The 19,154-nt window shown below is 43.5% G+C and overlaps 1 protein-coding gene across 1 annotated transcript; it reads right to left on the reverse strand.

The window, feature by feature from the left end:
• Positions 1–400: 400 nt before the first annotated feature.
• On the reverse strand, positions 401–17,454 carry LOC308300424 (transforming growth factor beta-3 proprotein-like; the record flags this gene model as incomplete). The annotated part of the gene is made up of 7 exons (XM_080744262.1): positions 17,103–17,454; positions 8,181–8,344; positions 5,421–5,550; positions 4,573–4,680; positions 4,023–4,194; positions 1,801–1,954; positions 401–559 (listed from the first exon to the last, which is right to left on the reverse strand). The coding sequence occupies exons 1-7, from the start codon at positions 17,449–17,451 to the stop codon at positions 401–403; spliced, it is 1,236 nt and encodes a 411-aa protein (XP_080600388.1). The 5' UTR covers positions 17,452–17,454.
• Between the last annotated feature and the right edge of the window lie 1,700 nt (positions 17,455–19,154).

The following is a 19,154-nucleotide window of genomic DNA, read 5'->3' on the forward strand; positions in this document are numbered from 1 at the left end:
CTGAAGAAATTAAATAGGACCCACAATTACAAACACAATATACATCCTTAAAACAAGAATTCGGGTCCTTGAGAGTGGTGTTCAAATCGAGGCCGTACAGCGCAGCCACAAAGTTCATTTGAGCGCAATAAAAGGGATCGACAGGTGCTCTTCTCAGCTAAGAGTTCAAAACCAACAAAGTCAGTGGGCTCAGTCATTATTAGAGGTCATTTTATGTACCACCAGCTTAACCACATAAAACCCTCTATTCTCATTAAAAACGGACCTGAGTTGCAACTGTATTCGGATAGCCGGTCTACAAGCTCACAGCGCGTCTCAAGCTTGTAGATCTGCTATTTTAATGGCCAACGTTCCTCCCCCCAGAGTATCGATGCTGGGGTTCAAGTGGTTACGGGTCTTCTCAGCTGCACTTGCAAGACTTGACGATCATGTTGGACAGCTGCTCTACTTTGGGGGTGCGACCGGAGTAGTAGAGGATGGTCAGGGGTTCCAGGTCCTGAGGGACGCAGCACGGCGAGGCGGACGCCTCAGGGTTCAGAGTGTTGTACAGGCTCAGCAGCTGTGGGAGAGAACGGAGCAGCCAAAACGGGGGAAAAATGAAATCTCTTAACAGCACAACGGTCATAGTTTTATGCATTCACAACGCCAAAGTGACATCATTTACAGTAGCCGATAACTCCACTTTCATTAACAATTCACGAGGAGCGTTAAGCGAAAAATAAAGGAGGTGAGATTATTCAATTCAATAAATTGTCATTTTATTCAGACTGTGAATTTTCTGGCGACAGCTAAAGTGAATATTACTGAGACTCCTCATTGAAAATATGTCACTAACCGTATGTGTTACTGAATGCTGAAATAAGTATCAGACAGAAATATAGTAAATCTACATTTCATTCGATTTCAGATAAATAAGGCTCTTTTTTTAGACAATAGATGGGAAACGTATGGGAAAATCCTTGTTCTATCTAGGTCTCCACTTGTATGAAGAGGCTGTTGACTGGGTTGATGTTACAAGGCTCTGTTACAAGGCTCTGTTATATTTTGGCTTTTATGCCTTTATTGATTGGACAGTAGACTAGAGGCACTACCCTCACGAATTGGGATTCGAACCCACAACATAAATGTCAGGCTTGCATTGCAGCCTAGGGTGCCCCGGACTACCACACCAGCGCCCCGGCCATCAATGGATTATTTTTATTAAATGATTGATTATCATTTTTTGCTTAAATAATAAATTCCAATTGTTTAGTTTAGTGGTCTTCAACAGGGGGTCCGGGACCCCTAGGGGGTCCTCAGAACTACTTAGGGGGTCCTTCGAATCTTTGTGTGATAGAAACCTTTTTTTCTCCTTTTTTATATTAACCACTTGAACCCTAGCGTCCATATTCGGAGAACTTTAGCCGAAAATAGCTGATCTACAAGCTCACAACGCCTCGCACTGCGAGGCGTTGTGAGCTTGTAGATCAGCTATTTTCGGCAAAGAGGTTTGGTAGAGGGGAAAAAGAGCAGACCAAGTACAGAGTGAAAGGTCAACTTTATTAAGTAGTGACGGTTCAAGTGGTTAAATAACAGAAAACACAAACAGACATGAATCCAAAATACACTGATGATTGTGCTGTCAAACGATGAAACTACCGTACTGTATATGGAATCTACGAAAAGGTTGTTGGGGTCCCTGCTTCATCTCTCCCTCAACTAAGGGGTCCTTGCCCTGAAAAACGTTGAAGACCCCTGGTTTATTTGGATTAACTGCTGCTCCCCTATAGCTTGGTGTTGTGCACCAGGGTTTCTTCCTACCGTGCTGTGTGTGGTGTCGGAGCTCCTCAGGTAAGGGCAGGGCCCAGAGCAGTAGTTGGCAAAGTAACCCTTAGGCTCGTGGATCCACTTCCAGTCCAGGTCGCGGCGGAAATCGATGTAGAGCTGGCGGACACAGCAGTTCTCCTCCACGTTTCTGACAACAAAGATCCACCTCATCATTGAAACCTTTTCTCAAAGAACGATGGAGACTTCTTTTTATTATTTAGGTGTGCAGCAGTTAATGAAACATTTTTTTTTACTAGACTAAAAATTGCTAATTTGATAAAATAATTCACCCTTTGTCAAGTCCCGCCCGTTGTCCCACCCCTCTTGGCACCCATTGGTTGCTGTGTCTTGGTGGGACAAAAGTCCTTTCTCTCCATCCACTACCATTATAATTCAGTTGCTTCTAAGTTCTTATTGTTATTTTGTGTATTCAATTCTCATTTTAATCTTGGTTTCAGTTAAAAGGAGCCTCTCAGTGGCAGTATATGTTTTTGTAATGTTTTTGTTTCTCCAAAAATGATGTTTTAGCAAATTCAACATAAAAAAGGCGGAACCAGGGCGGGACAAGGCAGAACGAGGCTGCTGGTTGGTCAGTCAGGGACCAACCAGAAGGCTGACAAAGGGTGAATTAATTAATAATCGATCCCTATTTTGGGTATATCATCATAATTATAGGCAATAAGTTTAAAAACATTTCTAAATTTGTGGAAACAGCGATGTGACACGTTGTGCGCTGTAGATCTGATATTTTCACTTGTTCATGGGTCTGTGACAATGGTCACACCAGGGGCCCCCGCGGGCCACAGGCAAATTGTTGCTCCAATCCCCACCAAACGTGCCACAACCACTGTTCAGGGGTCGGCCGTGAGAACAGTCAAACCTGGGGCCACGTCAGGGGCAACCATGGGTAGGGCTGTCAGGATTATGACATTTTACATATAATAATGATTGCGATTAACGATTTAATTGTGTTTTTGTCGTTGACAATTATATTTCTGTTTGGCTTGTAGGCTTTGAAGTTGCACATGGCAGATATGACACATAACCTAAATATTCAAAGAAATGATTGACATATTGACAACTTTATACTTAAAAAAGAACTTTGATAGTGGAAAGGAGAGACAGCCGCTGATACGAACGACCTACGGCCTGGTCGCGACCTAGGCCACGACCTGGAGGTCGTAGGTCCCGGTTCTGGAGGTCGTAGTTCGCGGTACATACTTGTTAGGTCGCGGCCGGTCTAGTTTCGCGACCCCCGGCCGTGGTTGCGCCACCTCGGTCGTCCCCGGGCCGTTGTTGCGCGATCGGGCCGTTGTTCAGCGACCTGGGAAGTCCGCGGTCGTATTTAAAAGGTCTTTTTGCAGAATATTCTAGAGCAGCAGCGCTATTCAACCTTTTGAAGCTTGTGATTGGCTGAACCGGAGGTAGGAAGCGCTCCATTGTAGTCACTTGGACCGCGCGAGGTGCACCAAAACCTATCCTTAACCCTAACCCCAACTCTAACTCTAACCCTAACCTTAACCCTAACCCCAACTCTAACCCTAACCCTAACCCTAACCCTAACCCTAACCTGCCGACACTGAGTAGCTAACCTGCCGACGCTGTTGAAAACGAGCGCTCCTTCCCTTAGCAAGCGTAGAGTTTCTAAACTCGCGTCCCTTCCCTTAGCAAGCGTAGAGTTTCGATCGCGGCGCTCCTTCCCTTAGCAAGCGTAGAGTTTCTAAACTCGCGTCCCTTCCCTTAGCAAGCGTAGAGTTTCGATCGCGGACTTCCCAGGTCGCTGAATTACGACCGAGATCGCGCAAAACCTCCAGAACCGGGACCTACGACCTCCAAGTCGTGGCCTAAGTCGCGACCAGGCCGTAGGTCGTTTGTATCAGCGGCTCTTGCTGGAGGAAAGAGCCACTATCAAAAGAGCCAAAGAGCGATGCGACGCGTTGTGAGCTTGTAGATCAGCTATTTCCACTATTTTTGAAAATGTTTGAAAATATATATATTTTTTAAATTACATGTAAACGATTATGACAAAATAATCGTGATTATGTCAAATAATCGTGATTAGATGATTATATAATAATTGTGACAGGCCAAACCATGGGGCCACAGAAAAAAGAAACCCACTTCAAATGTCCATAACTTGGTGACCAATGCTCTGATCAGTGCAATATCAACTGCTGCACGCCTAAATGACGATATGTAATGTATGTATGCCTTACGAAAAACAGTAATTGGTGTCTAGCGCCCCCCTCTTGCGTCGGCGTGGGCTGTGCGTGTCCAGGCGGTGCGGGGGGATCATCATGAGGATGAGATGAGGAAGGTACTGGTCCTTCTGCTTCTTCAGACGACCCAAGTCCCAGCGCCCCTGCTCTTCATACTCCCCCTCCACCCCTGGAAACGTACAGTACAAACACATGTGGAGAGTCAGCTGTGGTGATAAAAGCCTGGGTTTCCGAGGCTAGCAGTGGTGTAAAGTAATAACTAAATACAGTACTTAAGTACCATTTTAAGGTATTTGTACTTTACTTGACTATTTCCATTTTCCAATATCTTTGACTTCTGAATAACAACCTACAATATAATGACAGGCCAAATATAGCGACGCCAACTTCCAAGTTTAAAGTGGTTAAAGTCCCGTAAGGAGATATGGTACTCAAGTTTCTTCTTTCTTCTTATGGAGTTTTCCCCTCCATATCATTCCATGGCCATGGGTCTCTCTTGATCGAACAAACACTGCTTGTAATTATTTGACAAAATGTAAGATCTCACCTTTGAACTTGACATCTAGCACCTCGTTCATATTGTCAATGATGTCACCATTTGGGTTGAAAGTGTGGCAGGGACAGTGCACGCTGATTTCCAAACCCAAATTAGTCCCTGATGGGAATGAACGAGAGAAAACAATAAAGATCAGGATTCTAAATTACAAAATGCTTTGCTCAAAGAACCTTGGATGAACCACCACTGTTCTCTGCCATCAAACAGCTAAAAACTTAATTAAATGAAGTGAAACTTATGTCTCCTTAACAAACAAAGGGTACATTGAAAATAGTATTCATAAAAGGAAGATATATTTAACTAGGGATGGGACAATAAGCGATATTATCGTATATCGTGATAAAAAAACACTCACGATAATCGTATCGCGGAGATTTCATTTATCGTGATATAGTCCTCCGTCATGCACTGGGTTCAATTCACCTTTTATTTGTTGAGCTGCATATCTGGTACCACTTAAACCACTTAAATTGCACATGCAATGCCTGGGATTCGAACCAAAGTCTCCCACATGAAAGTCCAACATCTTACCCATCAGACCAAAGGGATATCTCTATGGACTGGAGGAGACAATAGACTTTTGATGCCATCAGGCTGAGGCAATGTGTCACTCTGTTACACACGCACCACCATAATACTACAAGTCCCACAATGCACTGCTAGTTTATTGGCGTGTATCGAGGACCCGTGACCACAAGCCCGCGTTTGAATAAACATTGAACCAGTCCGGTCCTCGACTTGTACCATTTTTAAAATCTTTGCCCCCTGTGCATTTGAGTTTGACATCCCTGGGCTACAGTATATGGGAGATTATTATAACGTGGCGGTTTCAAGTGTACCTCTATTCATCAGCCACTCGCGCACCGTCTCCGTCACATCAAAGGAGACCCATTCTGGAGTGCCCCGTGTCAACACGTTCTTGGCTCCGATGTAGCGTTGTTTTGCAATGTGTTCATTTGGCCTCACAATCTGCAAAGTAATAATAAACTGTCACTCTGAAAATAAATAAACAAAACACTCTAATTTGTGAGTCATTCCTGTTGTCATACGTACCAAACCTTAGATCATCGGACAAGGTCTCCTCACTAAACCCAGAATGAACTAATACAAACTAATAAATCAGTGATTTCAGTCACTGTGGTCCAACTCTGTGGACTTATTTGCCAGCTGATCTATAAGGTCTTCTTTTAAAAGCAAACTAAAAACCTATTTATTTTCACAGGCTTTCTGCTAGGTTTGGAGTGTGTACTTATCTTACTTTTTTGTTGTATAGTCACTATATTCTTATATACGGTAACAGCCGGACCGATGTATCGGTTGGACTCCAGAGCACAGTAGTTTACCATATACAGTATGTCTGGACTGATCCTACTGTTCAAGCTGGCTGTGAGCTCATTTTACTCTGTAGGTGAGCAACCTTTGTGTAAATACAAAAGGCATTCCCCTTCAATGAAGCAAGCATATACTGAAGGTGAAATCAACCAATCAGAGTGGTTTGATAAATGGGGGTAGACAACAGGTGGTGTCATGCTGTATGTCAGTGGTTCTCAAAGTGGGATCCGGGGACCCCGAAGGTCCATGAGGCGGTTCCAGGGGTTCCCCAGCTAAATGTTTTAATATACGTAGTAACAAAAACACTCTACATAGGCTGTTTTGAAAATAGACCATCTACAAGCAACGCGTTCACACATTGTGAGCTTGTAGATCGGCTATTTTCGAAAGAATAATGTAAGAAATGTCACAAATTCTGAATATTTTGGAAAAAGTTTAACAGCTCAATATTTTCATATGGAGATCCATAGCCAAATACACAATAATTTGGGGATCTATGACTATGACACACACACCAGAGCACACGAGCGGAGTGGAGCGTTGACAAAAGCGGCTCCGCGCTCCAGAGGGCTCTTGTTGTCCACTCGCTCGTCGCTCTGGTCGGCCACCGGGCCGCTCCGCTCCCCGCCGCTCCGTCGCTCAACTTGATTTTCGCATCTCTCGCTCCGCGCTCGCTCCACGCTCCGCTCAGGGCCGTCAATCAGAGTCAAAAAAGTAGTTTGCTACCATGTCCGAAACACTTTCTCCTTTGCCAGTGTGTTCCCAACACAAATGGCTGCGCTAACGTGAGCCTCGGCTTTGATGGAGACTTGGAGAGCTTTCCACTCGCCACTGTTTTGTTGGAAACACGCGTCGCGCGCGGCCCCAACAGGATCGGCTCGGAGCGGAGGAGGGTCGGCGCTCAGACCCATTATAAAAGTCGCTCGCTCACGCTCAACTAAAAATCAAACCTCGGTTCGAAGTGGAGCGGTGAATCTGAGCAGCTATACCCTGTGTGTGTTGCTAAATGCCTAAACTGTAAACTGTGCCTGTGAGTGAGTGGTGAGTGTGCCTGGCCTGCACAAAACAGCGCCCCTCCTTTAACTAGTGTGTTGTGTGTGGCCACTCAAGGTATTGCCAGGCTACGGACACGGCCAGCCAGCCAGCCAGCCACCCAGCCACCCAGCCAGGGACATACCCACGGACATACCTGTCTATTGGGAGCGCTTTCACCGCTCCAAAAACGGCTCGCACCGCTCGCGCACGCGCACACACACACACACACACACACACACACACACACACACACACACACACACACACGCAGGCACTCCTGTTAGGGATCTAGAAACATTGTGAAGAACTGAGCAGCTTTCTGGCTCAGGGTCTGACAGCTACAGTACTACCAACGCCTGCAAGACAAGCACCATCTGGTTGTCGTTGGCACATTCACTCCTTATGCTCTGCTCTTAGCGCTCCACAATTTAACTTTACATTAGTGCTCCTACTGTACCCACAGATTAAATGCTAGCTTATACTTCAACGCACAACCCCTTCATCCCTCGACAGAAATGATGTATTTTCAACCGATGCGCTTGGCAAAAATGACGAAATGATGGCGAAGATGTCAGTCAACGCCTCATTCAGTTGAAAATGTGTTTTATTAAATGAAGCACAAATGAACCCTATGCCTCATTGCAAATTTGAGTGATGTTTTGATTTTGGGCTTGTAGATCTGCTGTATTTGCTATTTCTGACACCTAAAAAGGAAAAAACTCAAGAATCAAATGCTTTATGGTCATGGTCAGGAGCCTGGGTGGCTTGATTCCAGGGTTAAAAAAATGTATATGAATATTTTCGGAAATCTCTATTGGAAAAATGCGATCTGTTTTTACAGGAAACGTGTGATATTATGTAGAATCAAATATTTGCGACCATAGGTCGCATTTAGTATGAGAACCTGTGTGTCACGCCTCATGTCACGCTCCATATATGGCCAAGATCCCTGATGTCATCAACAAAAATGTGATAACAATAAATGTACCCCCATTCGTTCCGGATGGGGACCCATTTCTAAACGGGTCCCCATCCGGAATCAATGGGGGTAAATTTACTCGAATCAAAGTTTTGTCTTAGGAATGTGACAAAAATCAAACAATATTATTGAACTCTACTCTCCATGGCATGAGTAATCAATAAAAAAAAAGTCATTTTGGCGGTGAACTACTCCTTTAAGCTAGATATCACTGGACTTGGTAGAAGGACAAGGAAACGGTACCTTTACACACCTGGTAGAGCTCAATCCGCTGCTCGTTCCTCTTGGCAGCCGGGTTGGGAACCCTCAGAGCTCTGAACTCAGCCCTGAAGAGGTTGGTGGAATTCCGCTCCATGGCAGAAACATTGAAGCGGAATACTTTTGAGGTTATACCTTTAGGACAATACGACAGGTCATCTGCAAAAGAGAGGATAGAAATACATATTTATTTCACAGCTATTTTGATCTATTTCTGTACTTTGTGGTTTTACACACTAGGTACGCCAGGTTTAACATACATTTGTTATTGAATTGTTAAATTTTCATATTTTAACAGAGAAAAATTTGCACTTTTATTGTATTGTACAAAAAAGGTATTCCGGTCAGGTGCGTTAGCCAAACAAAAGGAACAAGAAGACGTGCATCAATCAACATGTCCACAGAGGTTTGGCTGATGCAAACATATTATTCTTTAATGATCCAATCCATAGTGAGACGATATTAAAAAGTGCAACCAAAAAGTGTGTACAGTGGGACCAGATATGTTTCATAAAAATCAAACCTCGGTTCGAAGTGGAGTGGTGAATCTGAGCAGCTATACCATGTGTGTGCGTGCGTGCGTGCGTGTTGAGTGTGCCTGACCTGCTAAACAGCACCCCTCCTTTAACATGTGTGTTGTGTGTGGCCACTAGAGGTATTGCCAGGCTACAGACATAGCCAGCCAGCCAGCCAGCCACATAGCCAGCCACCCACAGACATACCTGTCTATTGGGATTGCTTTCACCACTCCAAAAATCACATGACATTTTGTCTATCCAGCCTATAAATAGGAAAACTCTATCGTGAGTGGCCCAAAGGGTCTTCTAGTACACTGTATATTTACACACCAGAGATTCTACATTTCCCGAAAGGAATTGCACATCTTTAATCCAGTCTAACCAGAAGCAGGGATAAAACATATGCCCACCAGTGATAAAAATGAATGACCAGAGGGAAGGATATTAAAAGCAGAGGCATGGACCCCCCCCCCCCCCCCATCCCCATCCCCCCTCAGCAAATCGAACCCTGGTCAACAGTTTGCTGCAGCCACACAGAGAACCATTAATACTGTGTGGCGTACACTGAGAGCGCTTTCTTCAATGGATCGTATACACATCGCAGTTAGCATGGAATGTGGTGATGTTATCAGTTTAGGTCAGAGGGCTATTTTCTCTTCTTGAATAAAGTATGGGGGTGGGGGGTGGGGGGTGCGGAGGGGGGGTGAAAACATGTTCTAAGTGAAATAGCATCCCCTTTCAGCTCAAAATGATTTCACCTCCCTGGTATCTGCATATCAAAAATCCCACTGTCCTTGGACCCAGTGACCACTTTCCAGACCCCATCAAAAAGCCCTCTGACCATGATGACTTTGCCACAGCCCCCTTAACCTCAATCCTTCACTGGTATATGCCAGATATGCGTACCATTCTATAAAAGGAAACCTTTCAACGTTTCAAGGAGTCCGGCCTCGCAATACAGCCAATTTGACTTTCTTCATTTCTGCTTTCTGCTTCATTTGCACCTGTCAAGGCATTGTAGCTGGTTCATAGCATTGCCATAGGTTTCCCATTAAGATCAACAGTTTACTTAGCACCTTTTCAGCAGAGCTGTCGAGAGTGAATGCTTGTTTGCTGACATTAAATGAGGACAAGTGGGTGATGTCATTGGACTAAGGTAAAAAACGTAGCCCACAGAGCCAGCATTCTGTAACTGTTTTACTAAGAGGGGCAACACGATGTCAGTATCTTCATAAAGAGCTTTTCACACGGGGAGCACGAATACGCCCCCATACGGGGTCAGACTGCACTCCTCATCTGAATGCATGCATGCATTTCTACGTGTCGCATTTAAAAAAAGTCCAACATAATTTAACCGTGTGGGGGTGTGTATGAGACAAGCATGAATGCAACAATTTCACAAGATCGCACCCTGCTCTCATTGGGGCCTTTTCCACCAAAAGAACCTTGGTTCCATAACAGTGCTGGTTCAACTTTCTTGTAACCTTCGTTCTTGCGAACCGGCTTGCGTTTCCACCAGATTGAACCATGATTGAACCAGAGGAACCAAGGATTTTGTGGTTCCTGTTCGGAACCAACTTTTACGGTTCGGAACTAACTCTGGTTCTTGGTGGAAAAGCTCACCTCTGGTTCATCCCATAGGCGGGAGAAAGAACCAGAACCGGTTCTTTGCCGGTGTAAAAGGCCAAATTGAAGTGTGGGAAGAGCCCTTAATGGCTAATTTGTACGACGTGTACTATAAATTCATAATGTGTCGCATCCGCAATGTGTTGTTTTTAGTCCTAGATCTACTATTTTAGAGTAATCATTCTCATGTCGTGAGAGTTTTCAATGCTATGTTACCATTTCACTGATTTCATTTATTAATTAGTCTACAAATAGACAGCAAAAACCCTACTGCATGTTAAATAGATGAACCAACGCTATCACCCCGGGTCCTCTTGACTTTGTTTATTAAGTGTGCCTGCCATGCAACGCAATGGCAAAACACTTATTGTAATCCGCCATACTTAAGTAATTTCGCAACAAATTTCTGCACGTAATAACTGCCGCACGATTTACGCCACCGCCGCAATATATACATCAAAACGTGCGGCTCGGCCGGGAATGGTGTGCTATTACTTTTCTTTCCGATCCGCGTTACCATTGCGACGTAATTCGCAAAAAACGACGCCCAAAAACCCCATTGACTTAGAATGGGGGACTCCGAAAAAAAACCAGAAACTTTGGCGCCACATAACTCTGCCATACTTTTGCCTAGCAACGTGATTTAAACTTTAAAATGCACACACAACTTTGGTCTTTTTCCGGCCAATAGGGATGAGCTGTAATTGATTAAGCCCCGCCCCCTCTGTAACAGGAAGTGTCCTTCGCCAAACAGGAAGTGCCTCTATAACTCATGAACCGTTTGTCGTACAGACTCGCGGCTGGTGTCAAAAAAAAAAAAAAAATCTCAAATTTTTTTTTCTCAAAAAAAAATGTTTTCTCAAAAAAAAAATTTTCTCAAATTTTTTTTCTCAAATTTTTTTTCTCAAAAAAAATTTTTTTTCTCAAAAAAAAATTTTTTTCTCCAAAATTTTTTTTTTTCTCATAAAACAATTTTTTCTCAAAAAACTGTCGTTAAAGTGCGACCCGTGATAACGGCCAAAAATGCGCCAAAACGCCACTAATTAGTCGAAATGGCTGTGGGTGGTGTCATATGAAGAACCATAATGTTAAAGCTTATGCAAAAAATGCTAATGTTAAAAAATGTAACGCTAATGCTAACACCAACCGCTACACAAGGTTGCACAGACTTAGCGAGCTGCAGGCACACTTAAAATTTCTTGGAAATTTTCTTTTCTAGTTGTAATTTATTCAGATAAAAACCTTTTGAGTTATATAAGAAAGACTAAATCTGTCATTTAAAAGTAAAACTATTTGAGAATCTACAAAAAAAAAACATAATTTCGAAGGAACGCTGAGTACCAAAAGACGGATAAGATTTATATAGGTCATTACAGATCACTGCAATTTGTTCACTTCTTTTCAGCTAAGGTAACAAAGTGAGTCCAAAATGGATCCAGCATAGTAAACTTGAAAATGATTTATTTCCCCTTTTGCAATGCATGCATGCAAAACCCATTAGTCAGTCTTAGTGTGTGGGATATGCATTTAAATACAGTGTATGTGCATATTATACAGATGCTTGGGTTAGAGTTGGACATTGCTGTCGGATGGAATTCACGTAAACCCCTGTATGTCCAAAACTGCTGTTTTTCCCGGAAGTGGAATGTAAATGTTTCAATGTATCCAACGCAGGTATTATTTTGTCAAATGTCCTTGTTAGTCGTTTTCATTGATTAAATCTATCTATAAATGCAGGAAATGTGTAGCTGTGTTTGCCCAGCATATTTCGAGAACCGTCCTTGTACCGAATACCGATCAACTTCAAACTTGATGAGTATTACCGTGGACCCGAGGGAGTGCAGTGCCAAGTGGGAAGTCGGTCAGTTATTCAGAAATATCTACGGTATCCCCATATCTCCATATCTGTCTGGAAATCCCAAATGTCATCATTATGACATCATAGTACTACTGACATCGTAGACTAGCCTCAAAGCGCTCTGACAATAGGCCAGGGGTCTTCAACGTTTTCAGGCCAACAACCCCTTAGTTGAGAGAGAGAGATAAAGCAGGGACCCCCACAATCTTATCATAGATACCATATAGTTTCATCGTTTGACAGCACAATCGTCAGTGTTTTTTGGATTCATGTCAATTTGTGTTTTCAGATATTTAACCACTTGAACTGTCAAAAAACTTGACCTTTCACTCTGTACTTAGTCTGCTCTTTTCCCCCTCTACACCAAACACGAGGCGTTGTGAGCTTGTAGATCGGCTATTTTCGGCTAAAGTTCTCAGAATATGGACGCTAGGAAGTGGTTAATATAAAAGAGGAGAAAAAAGTTTCTATCACTCAAAGATTTGGAGGACCCCCTGTAGTAACTCTGAGTGAGAACCCCCTGTTGAAGACCCATGCAATAGGGTATGGCTATTGCATAACCGCAGGGGCATACGTTCCTAACGGGCATTGCCCCTGTAAAAAACAAAGACAGACTTAACCCACTTTCAACCTGGCGTCCCGATTTTGGGCATAGACAAAAAAGAATTAACCATAAAAAATATATCAAAGATCACACCTAGTGTGAAGTGAGCGGTGCTATGAGTTAATTTCATTAAGCGTCCCGCGGGCCAATCACAGCGCGTCCTGCGAAGCTTGGCCAATGGGACCCTGGGCGTACAACAAACTTTGAGCCGTTTGTGCCAAGATCTAGGCCAAGATCTAAGTTTCTCAAACTTTTAAATTTCAAGCTCTCCCCTTAACTCTGACAGTGTACTAATGGAACCAAATGAACCAGTCAGGGTTCATTTTTGCCTGGCGTTGCCAGCCTCTATCACACACTTCGTTTTGGGAAGAGAGTCTGGGATTTCAGGAAGAGTTTTCATTTCTGGGGTTTGCCCCAAACCACGTGCCCCAAGCTTACAGAAACCACGTGCCCCAAGCATACAGAAACCACGTGCCCCAAGCATACAACCCTGATTGGCCAACCTTTGAAGCTGTTTGAGGAAGTAGAATCTCAATGGATCGGTACCAGACCGTACTACAACACCACTACCGCCAGGGGGTGGTGTTGTGTTCGGTCTGGTTTATTAACCAGGCAAGGTTCATTTGGTTCCATTTGTACACTGCCAGAGTTACAGACTTGTATGGGTCAATTTAGACGCCCCTAAAGGAACCCACAGAGTCCCTGGAATCCACTTTGAGAACCACTGATCTAGGCCATATATATCTATAGATGTAGGCCACGCTTCAGAGCCTGGACATCTTTTGGGACCAAAGATCTTTTGGGAACCGGACAAAGCCAGATGTTGAAGCTTATCTCCTTACAGGAGCACAGCTCAAAAATAGCAGATCGACAGTACAAGCTCACAACGCCTCACATTGTGATGTGTTGTGAGCTTGTAGATTGTCTGTTTTTACTACTTTGGCATGACACTTATACGACAAAGTATTAATTTAATACAGTACAAGCAGAGTTATCAGATGGGTCCCGACCCAGTGTTTGGGTCAGGTAAAGTGATATACATTATGTGATCATAATGCATTTGTCCTTTAATCATAATTTCCCTTCATATCTACATAATCTTTTGAAGATGGATCATAAGGAGACAGCTGGCAGGCCTTACATGCACAGGTTAAAGGAGCTCATTCATCCTTCCTGTCTCTACTGTTAACCCATTTAGGCCTGGGATTATTTTATATTTTGGCTGTTGAAAAATAGCAGATAAACAAGCTCGCAGCGCGGCACTAGATTTGCTATTTTTGAATCCAGGTGATTACACACAAAATGTTATGAGAATCATGTTCAAATAAACTGCCAATGGGGAATCAAAGTCATTGGCCCCCATTACAATACAGAATGAATTCCAAAGCGGTCTGGTAGTGGTCTAGCATCATCTGAATACGTCTCTGACCGGCTCACTGCCTATAAACTAGAGCTTCTCAAACTTTTCTGGATCAAGGCCCGTTTTAAGATCTCAAAGGTGTTCGCGGCTCACCCATCTGACCACTATCTGTATCTGTATCTGTATCACAAAGACAACTAAAGGTTTTAAAGAAAAAAGTACAATGTCTTTTTTATATACCGGTATATATATTAATAGTGTAATACATTTTAAAATGTGTTGGAGGCACATTTGCAATACCCTCGCGGCCCACCAGTGGGCCCCAGTCCACAGGTTGAGAACCACTGCTATAAGCCAATCAGACATCAGCGATCATCATGCACTGGTCTACTAGCTGTACCTAGAATTCAAGCTAAATCTGCTTCAGGAGTATTTAGTCCTACTACTCTCTGGAACGAACTGCCCGATGACCAGTACTCTGCTACAACTGTTTCCCCCTTTAGAAACAGGTTCAAGACCTTCCTATAATTAAAAACACTATTTTTGTAGTAAAGTAAAAGAAAATAATACTTGTGACCCAACAAATGGGTCCGCGACCTAAACATGGGTCCCAACCCACTGTCTGGGAAACAGTGAGTTAGTGTGTGTGTGGATTTCTTTCACTGACAGAAAAAGGAGCGCCATTCAAGGCTGTAAAGGCAGGGATCCTAACCAGCGCCACATCTCCAGCCAATTACTCTATGTTGCTTTTTGTCAAAATCACTTTATGGGACTCAAAACAGAACACTGGTATGAGAGAACAGGTCTTTTGAGAAACACCTGTTGATTTCAAAGAGACAGTGATGCAATGGCCTTGGCTCTGACTCAAAAAGCCAGGCCCTCCTCCATTTTGTAAACACAATGTGTGTGTGCGTACGTACGTGTGAGTGCACACACAAACAGAATGAATCCTATTCTTCTCAGGTAACATGACCGCATCTCGTGTGAATTTGAAGTCCTGTCACGGATAGGTTAGAGGTTGCTTGGATTCAAATACAAATGGAAAAATACTGGAAAGGCTCATTATGTTTAGAAATAAGAGTTGCATTGGATCAATAATCAAGCTAATGTGGTATCCCTGAATTTCAGCTTGAATGATGGCTGAAGTTGTTGCCCGTTAAATGTTAATGCTCCAAGTGAATCTGTGAATCATATTTTTTCCACTAAAAAGAAATTAATTCACTAAGGCAGCACAATAGTACCAAAATCATATATGAAATAATTCAAAACACAATGTAGGAAACAAAAAAAGTGACACTATCCCACCATGACACCATTATAACGGAAAAGTATACTTTTGTATTACGACTGTGTTGCTCATCAAGAACAAACTGATTTTCTACAGAGAATTATTTTTTTCCTAATTAAGTTGAAATTTGGCGATGCATGAATTAAGATTTAACTTTTCCTTGTTCCTGCCACTGTTAACTTTTCCTATATCCCTTCTCCTCTTCTAAAGGCATCCCCATCTGCCCGGGCAGATGTCCCTCTCATTTGGGTCTGACTGGAACGGAAATGGCCAACATCTGGGGAGAGGGACAGGGCCCATGGAGGAAAGAGGAGGAGGAGAACAGTGGCTGGAGGAGGAGGAGGAGGAGGAGAAAGACTTTCCTGGAACACTAGTGCGGGATGAAAGCAGGTTGGTTGAGCACTCCGGCATGGAGCTCATCAGATAGGCCAGGGGTCTTCAACAGAGGGTTCCGGGACCCCTAGGGGGTCCTCAGAGCTACTTCAAGGGGGCCACCGAATATTTGTGTGATAGGATCATTCTTTTCAATGAACATCTTGAACCCTCGCATCCCTATTCTAAGGAGAACTTTAGCCAACAATAGCAGCTCTACAAGCTGTCAACGCCTCGTTGAGTGCTTGTAGAGCTGCTATTTTTGGCAAATAGGTTTGGTGTAGTGAAAAGGTCAAATGTACTAAGTATCCGTAATTTAATTGGTTAAATGTCATAGACTGATGACAGTGCTTTCATAAAATCGATGAAAATCGGCAACACAATTTTATACAGTATGTAGTGGGGGTCCCTGCTTTATCTCCCTCTCAGTTAAGGAGTCCTTGGCCTGAAAACGTTGAAGACTCCTGAGACATGCCGACTGAAGTCAACAGAAAACCTTTTAAGCATACACAGCAAAATACATAATGTTAATTTAACTCTGGGAATGTACAAAATGGAACCAAATGGACTCACACATGGGTCAGCTGCTCAGCTCAGTGCCAATATTAGATTACTTAATTCAGTAATCAAGGTTTAATAAGACATCATGGTTTACATATTTTCTACTTGGAATATTTGCACTGACCAAAAAACGACTGGCAACCGACCAGAGTTGAAGTTCAGTGTAACTACTGCATTAAGGAGCTTGGAGACTGGCTCTTATGCAATCAGATAATTGGCACGCGCACCGGCGCACGCAATTCTCCATTCACTGCTGGCGTGCGTAATTACGCAGCGCACTAAAACTACTCTGACAGTGTGTGCAGTAGACTAATTACACCTGACCATTATTATAACGCAAGTTAACTGTGCAATCCGGAACGTATTTAAATTAATAATAAAATGTATATATTTTTCTTTTTTGATCGGAGCATGTGGTTGGAACTTGGATGTGGTCTGGTTTGGTTCATCACAGTGGTTCTCAAAGTGGATTCCAGGGACTCTATGGGTTCCTTTATGGGGGTCTAAATTGACCCATACAAGTCTGTAACTCTGACAGTGTACAAGTTACACTGTCAGAGTTAAGGGGAAACCTTCTTGGTTTAGCTGACAAGTAGTACTGCAAACTGCATGGAGCTCATGCTCATAAGTGAGCTCATAAGATCATAAACTAACCCCTGGACATCCTGGGATTAGGCTGATGGGCATAAAGAAAAACAGAAGGAATTAATATTTAAGCACAACTTCTTACTGTCTTCGGGCGGTCCGTAGACCATGCTGAACTTGTAGATCTCCTTGGCATAGTACTCTGTCTCCGTGTTGTCCTGACCGCAGCTCTGCTGCCGGTCCCTGCCCAGCGCCTCCAGCAGCTCCCGGGTGCTGTTGTACAGGGCTTGGATCTGATAGGGGATCTGGTTGGGTCCGAGGGAGTGAGGCGGACTGGTCAGCCGGAGCTTGCTCAGGATCTGGCCTCGTATCGCCTCCACTCTCTTCCTCTTCACATGGTCGATGTCCACGGTGGCACAGGTGGACAGGGAGAAGCTCAGCGTGGCGCAGTTGAGGAGCAGGAGGAAGAACAGGAAAGATTTACCCAAATGCATCTTATAATAATGCTCTCTGCATTTGCTTTGGTCACAAGAAGTTGATGGAGAAGAAGAGCAGGTTGTCCAGAGCAGCGTCAATAACCTCGAAACGGTTTGTCCTACTGTTTAACTTTCTTTGGAGACAATTTACGAGATGTTTAATGCGCTCTTTTTGTGGCAATCCTTTCCTCTGTTATCGGGGGGAAATCCCAGAATGTATTCGCCCATTAGACATTATTATTCAATTAAGTCCAGCAGCGCGACAAAACTCCAGCATAAAAGTGTCACAAGCACAGTATCCATTCAGAATGTGATGTGCGCCTACAGACTACAGTTCTCTCTCGCATCGCCGTGTCTCCTCAGCCCGATGCATGCACTGTACGTCAGCTCACAGCTGGTCATAATTTAATATTTTTTTTCCTTTTCTTTCTCATTAACGAATAATGTCGCTCTCTCTTGCGGCGCGCACTTGAAGTAGCCTATTATAGACCGCTGCCTGTCAACTCCAAACGAAGCATGCGACTCGCTGTGCGCACAGTCCGAACGGCCCCCACGTGTGTTTTTATAGCACAAGTTCTGACGTTTGATGGAGGAGGAGGGGCCGCAAGGCAAGGCATCCCTCCATCCCGACCCACAACCACAACCTTATCGTGATCTGTGATGATGCGACGACGCACGCTAAAGGCATCCAAAACACAGCGCATAACATCATATCATTCACAGGCACAGCAGTAACACGGGCAGAAGAATCATTCTGGGCTACTGTTTTTATTAGCCGGTTCCGACCGCACGAATTCCATGAGTAAGCATTCGACTGGAAAGTTTAGGACTACATAGACTTCTGTGCTGTTCCTCACAGCATTTTTGTATGGTAAAAAAAGGTCACCCTATGATATTGTTGTCTGTGGTTATATCGGGAGTTCGGGACCGCGCGTACCTATAATGTTCCCCAGGTTGTTCCCCAGGTTCTATGTTCCCCACTTTCTTACCACCTAACCCTAACCTCAGTAAAACTAATGCAGGTTTTCCTGTGGGGAACATAGAACCTGGGGAACATAGGGTGGACCCCGTTATATCATCAGCTTTATAGCTACAGTATACTATAGTAGGGAAATACCTTGCATATTACCTGGCTATATGAGGCCCAGTTTAGCCCACTGTTGTTGTTATAGCAGGTAGTACGCCCTCTAGTGGCCTTTTGTACTCCTTACACGTATACCAAGCACAAAGTTGAAGCTTATTTTGTCTTGTAAAACTCCTAGAAAACTAAAAAACTAAAACTAAACTTCTGACCTTTATTTATTGGTAATGGAAGAATAAGGAAGGGCAACTGTTTGGCATTCAAATTCAGGATTAACAACAGTTACACTGTGATACAACATGACTGAATGGAACATTGGTAGTAATAGTAATAAAATAAAATAAATAAAAAGAAAACTATTGAATATTGTTATGGCACAAACCCATACAGCCCATGGGAAGCAGGCATTCCATCAGATTGACTGACACCCAAAGGTTTTGCAGTTTTTGTGCACAAATAAACACAGTTACATAATATGCGGAACTAACTGTTGATGTAAGTGACGGGTCTGTTATTCTTACTGCACCCACACCGCTATTTGAAAGAAGATGGACTTTGTCATTAGAAGCTGAGCTCATGTGAAAAATCCTTGCAAACTTCAAATTCCCGGCCCCGGCATTGCATTAGCTTTCAAATCCTT

Source organism: Nannobrachium achirus (genome assembly GCF_963921795.1).
Source record: "Nannobrachium achirus genome assembly, chromosome: 16".
NCBI lineage: Eukaryota > Metazoa > Chordata > Actinopteri > Myctophiformes > Myctophidae > Nannobrachium > Nannobrachium achirus.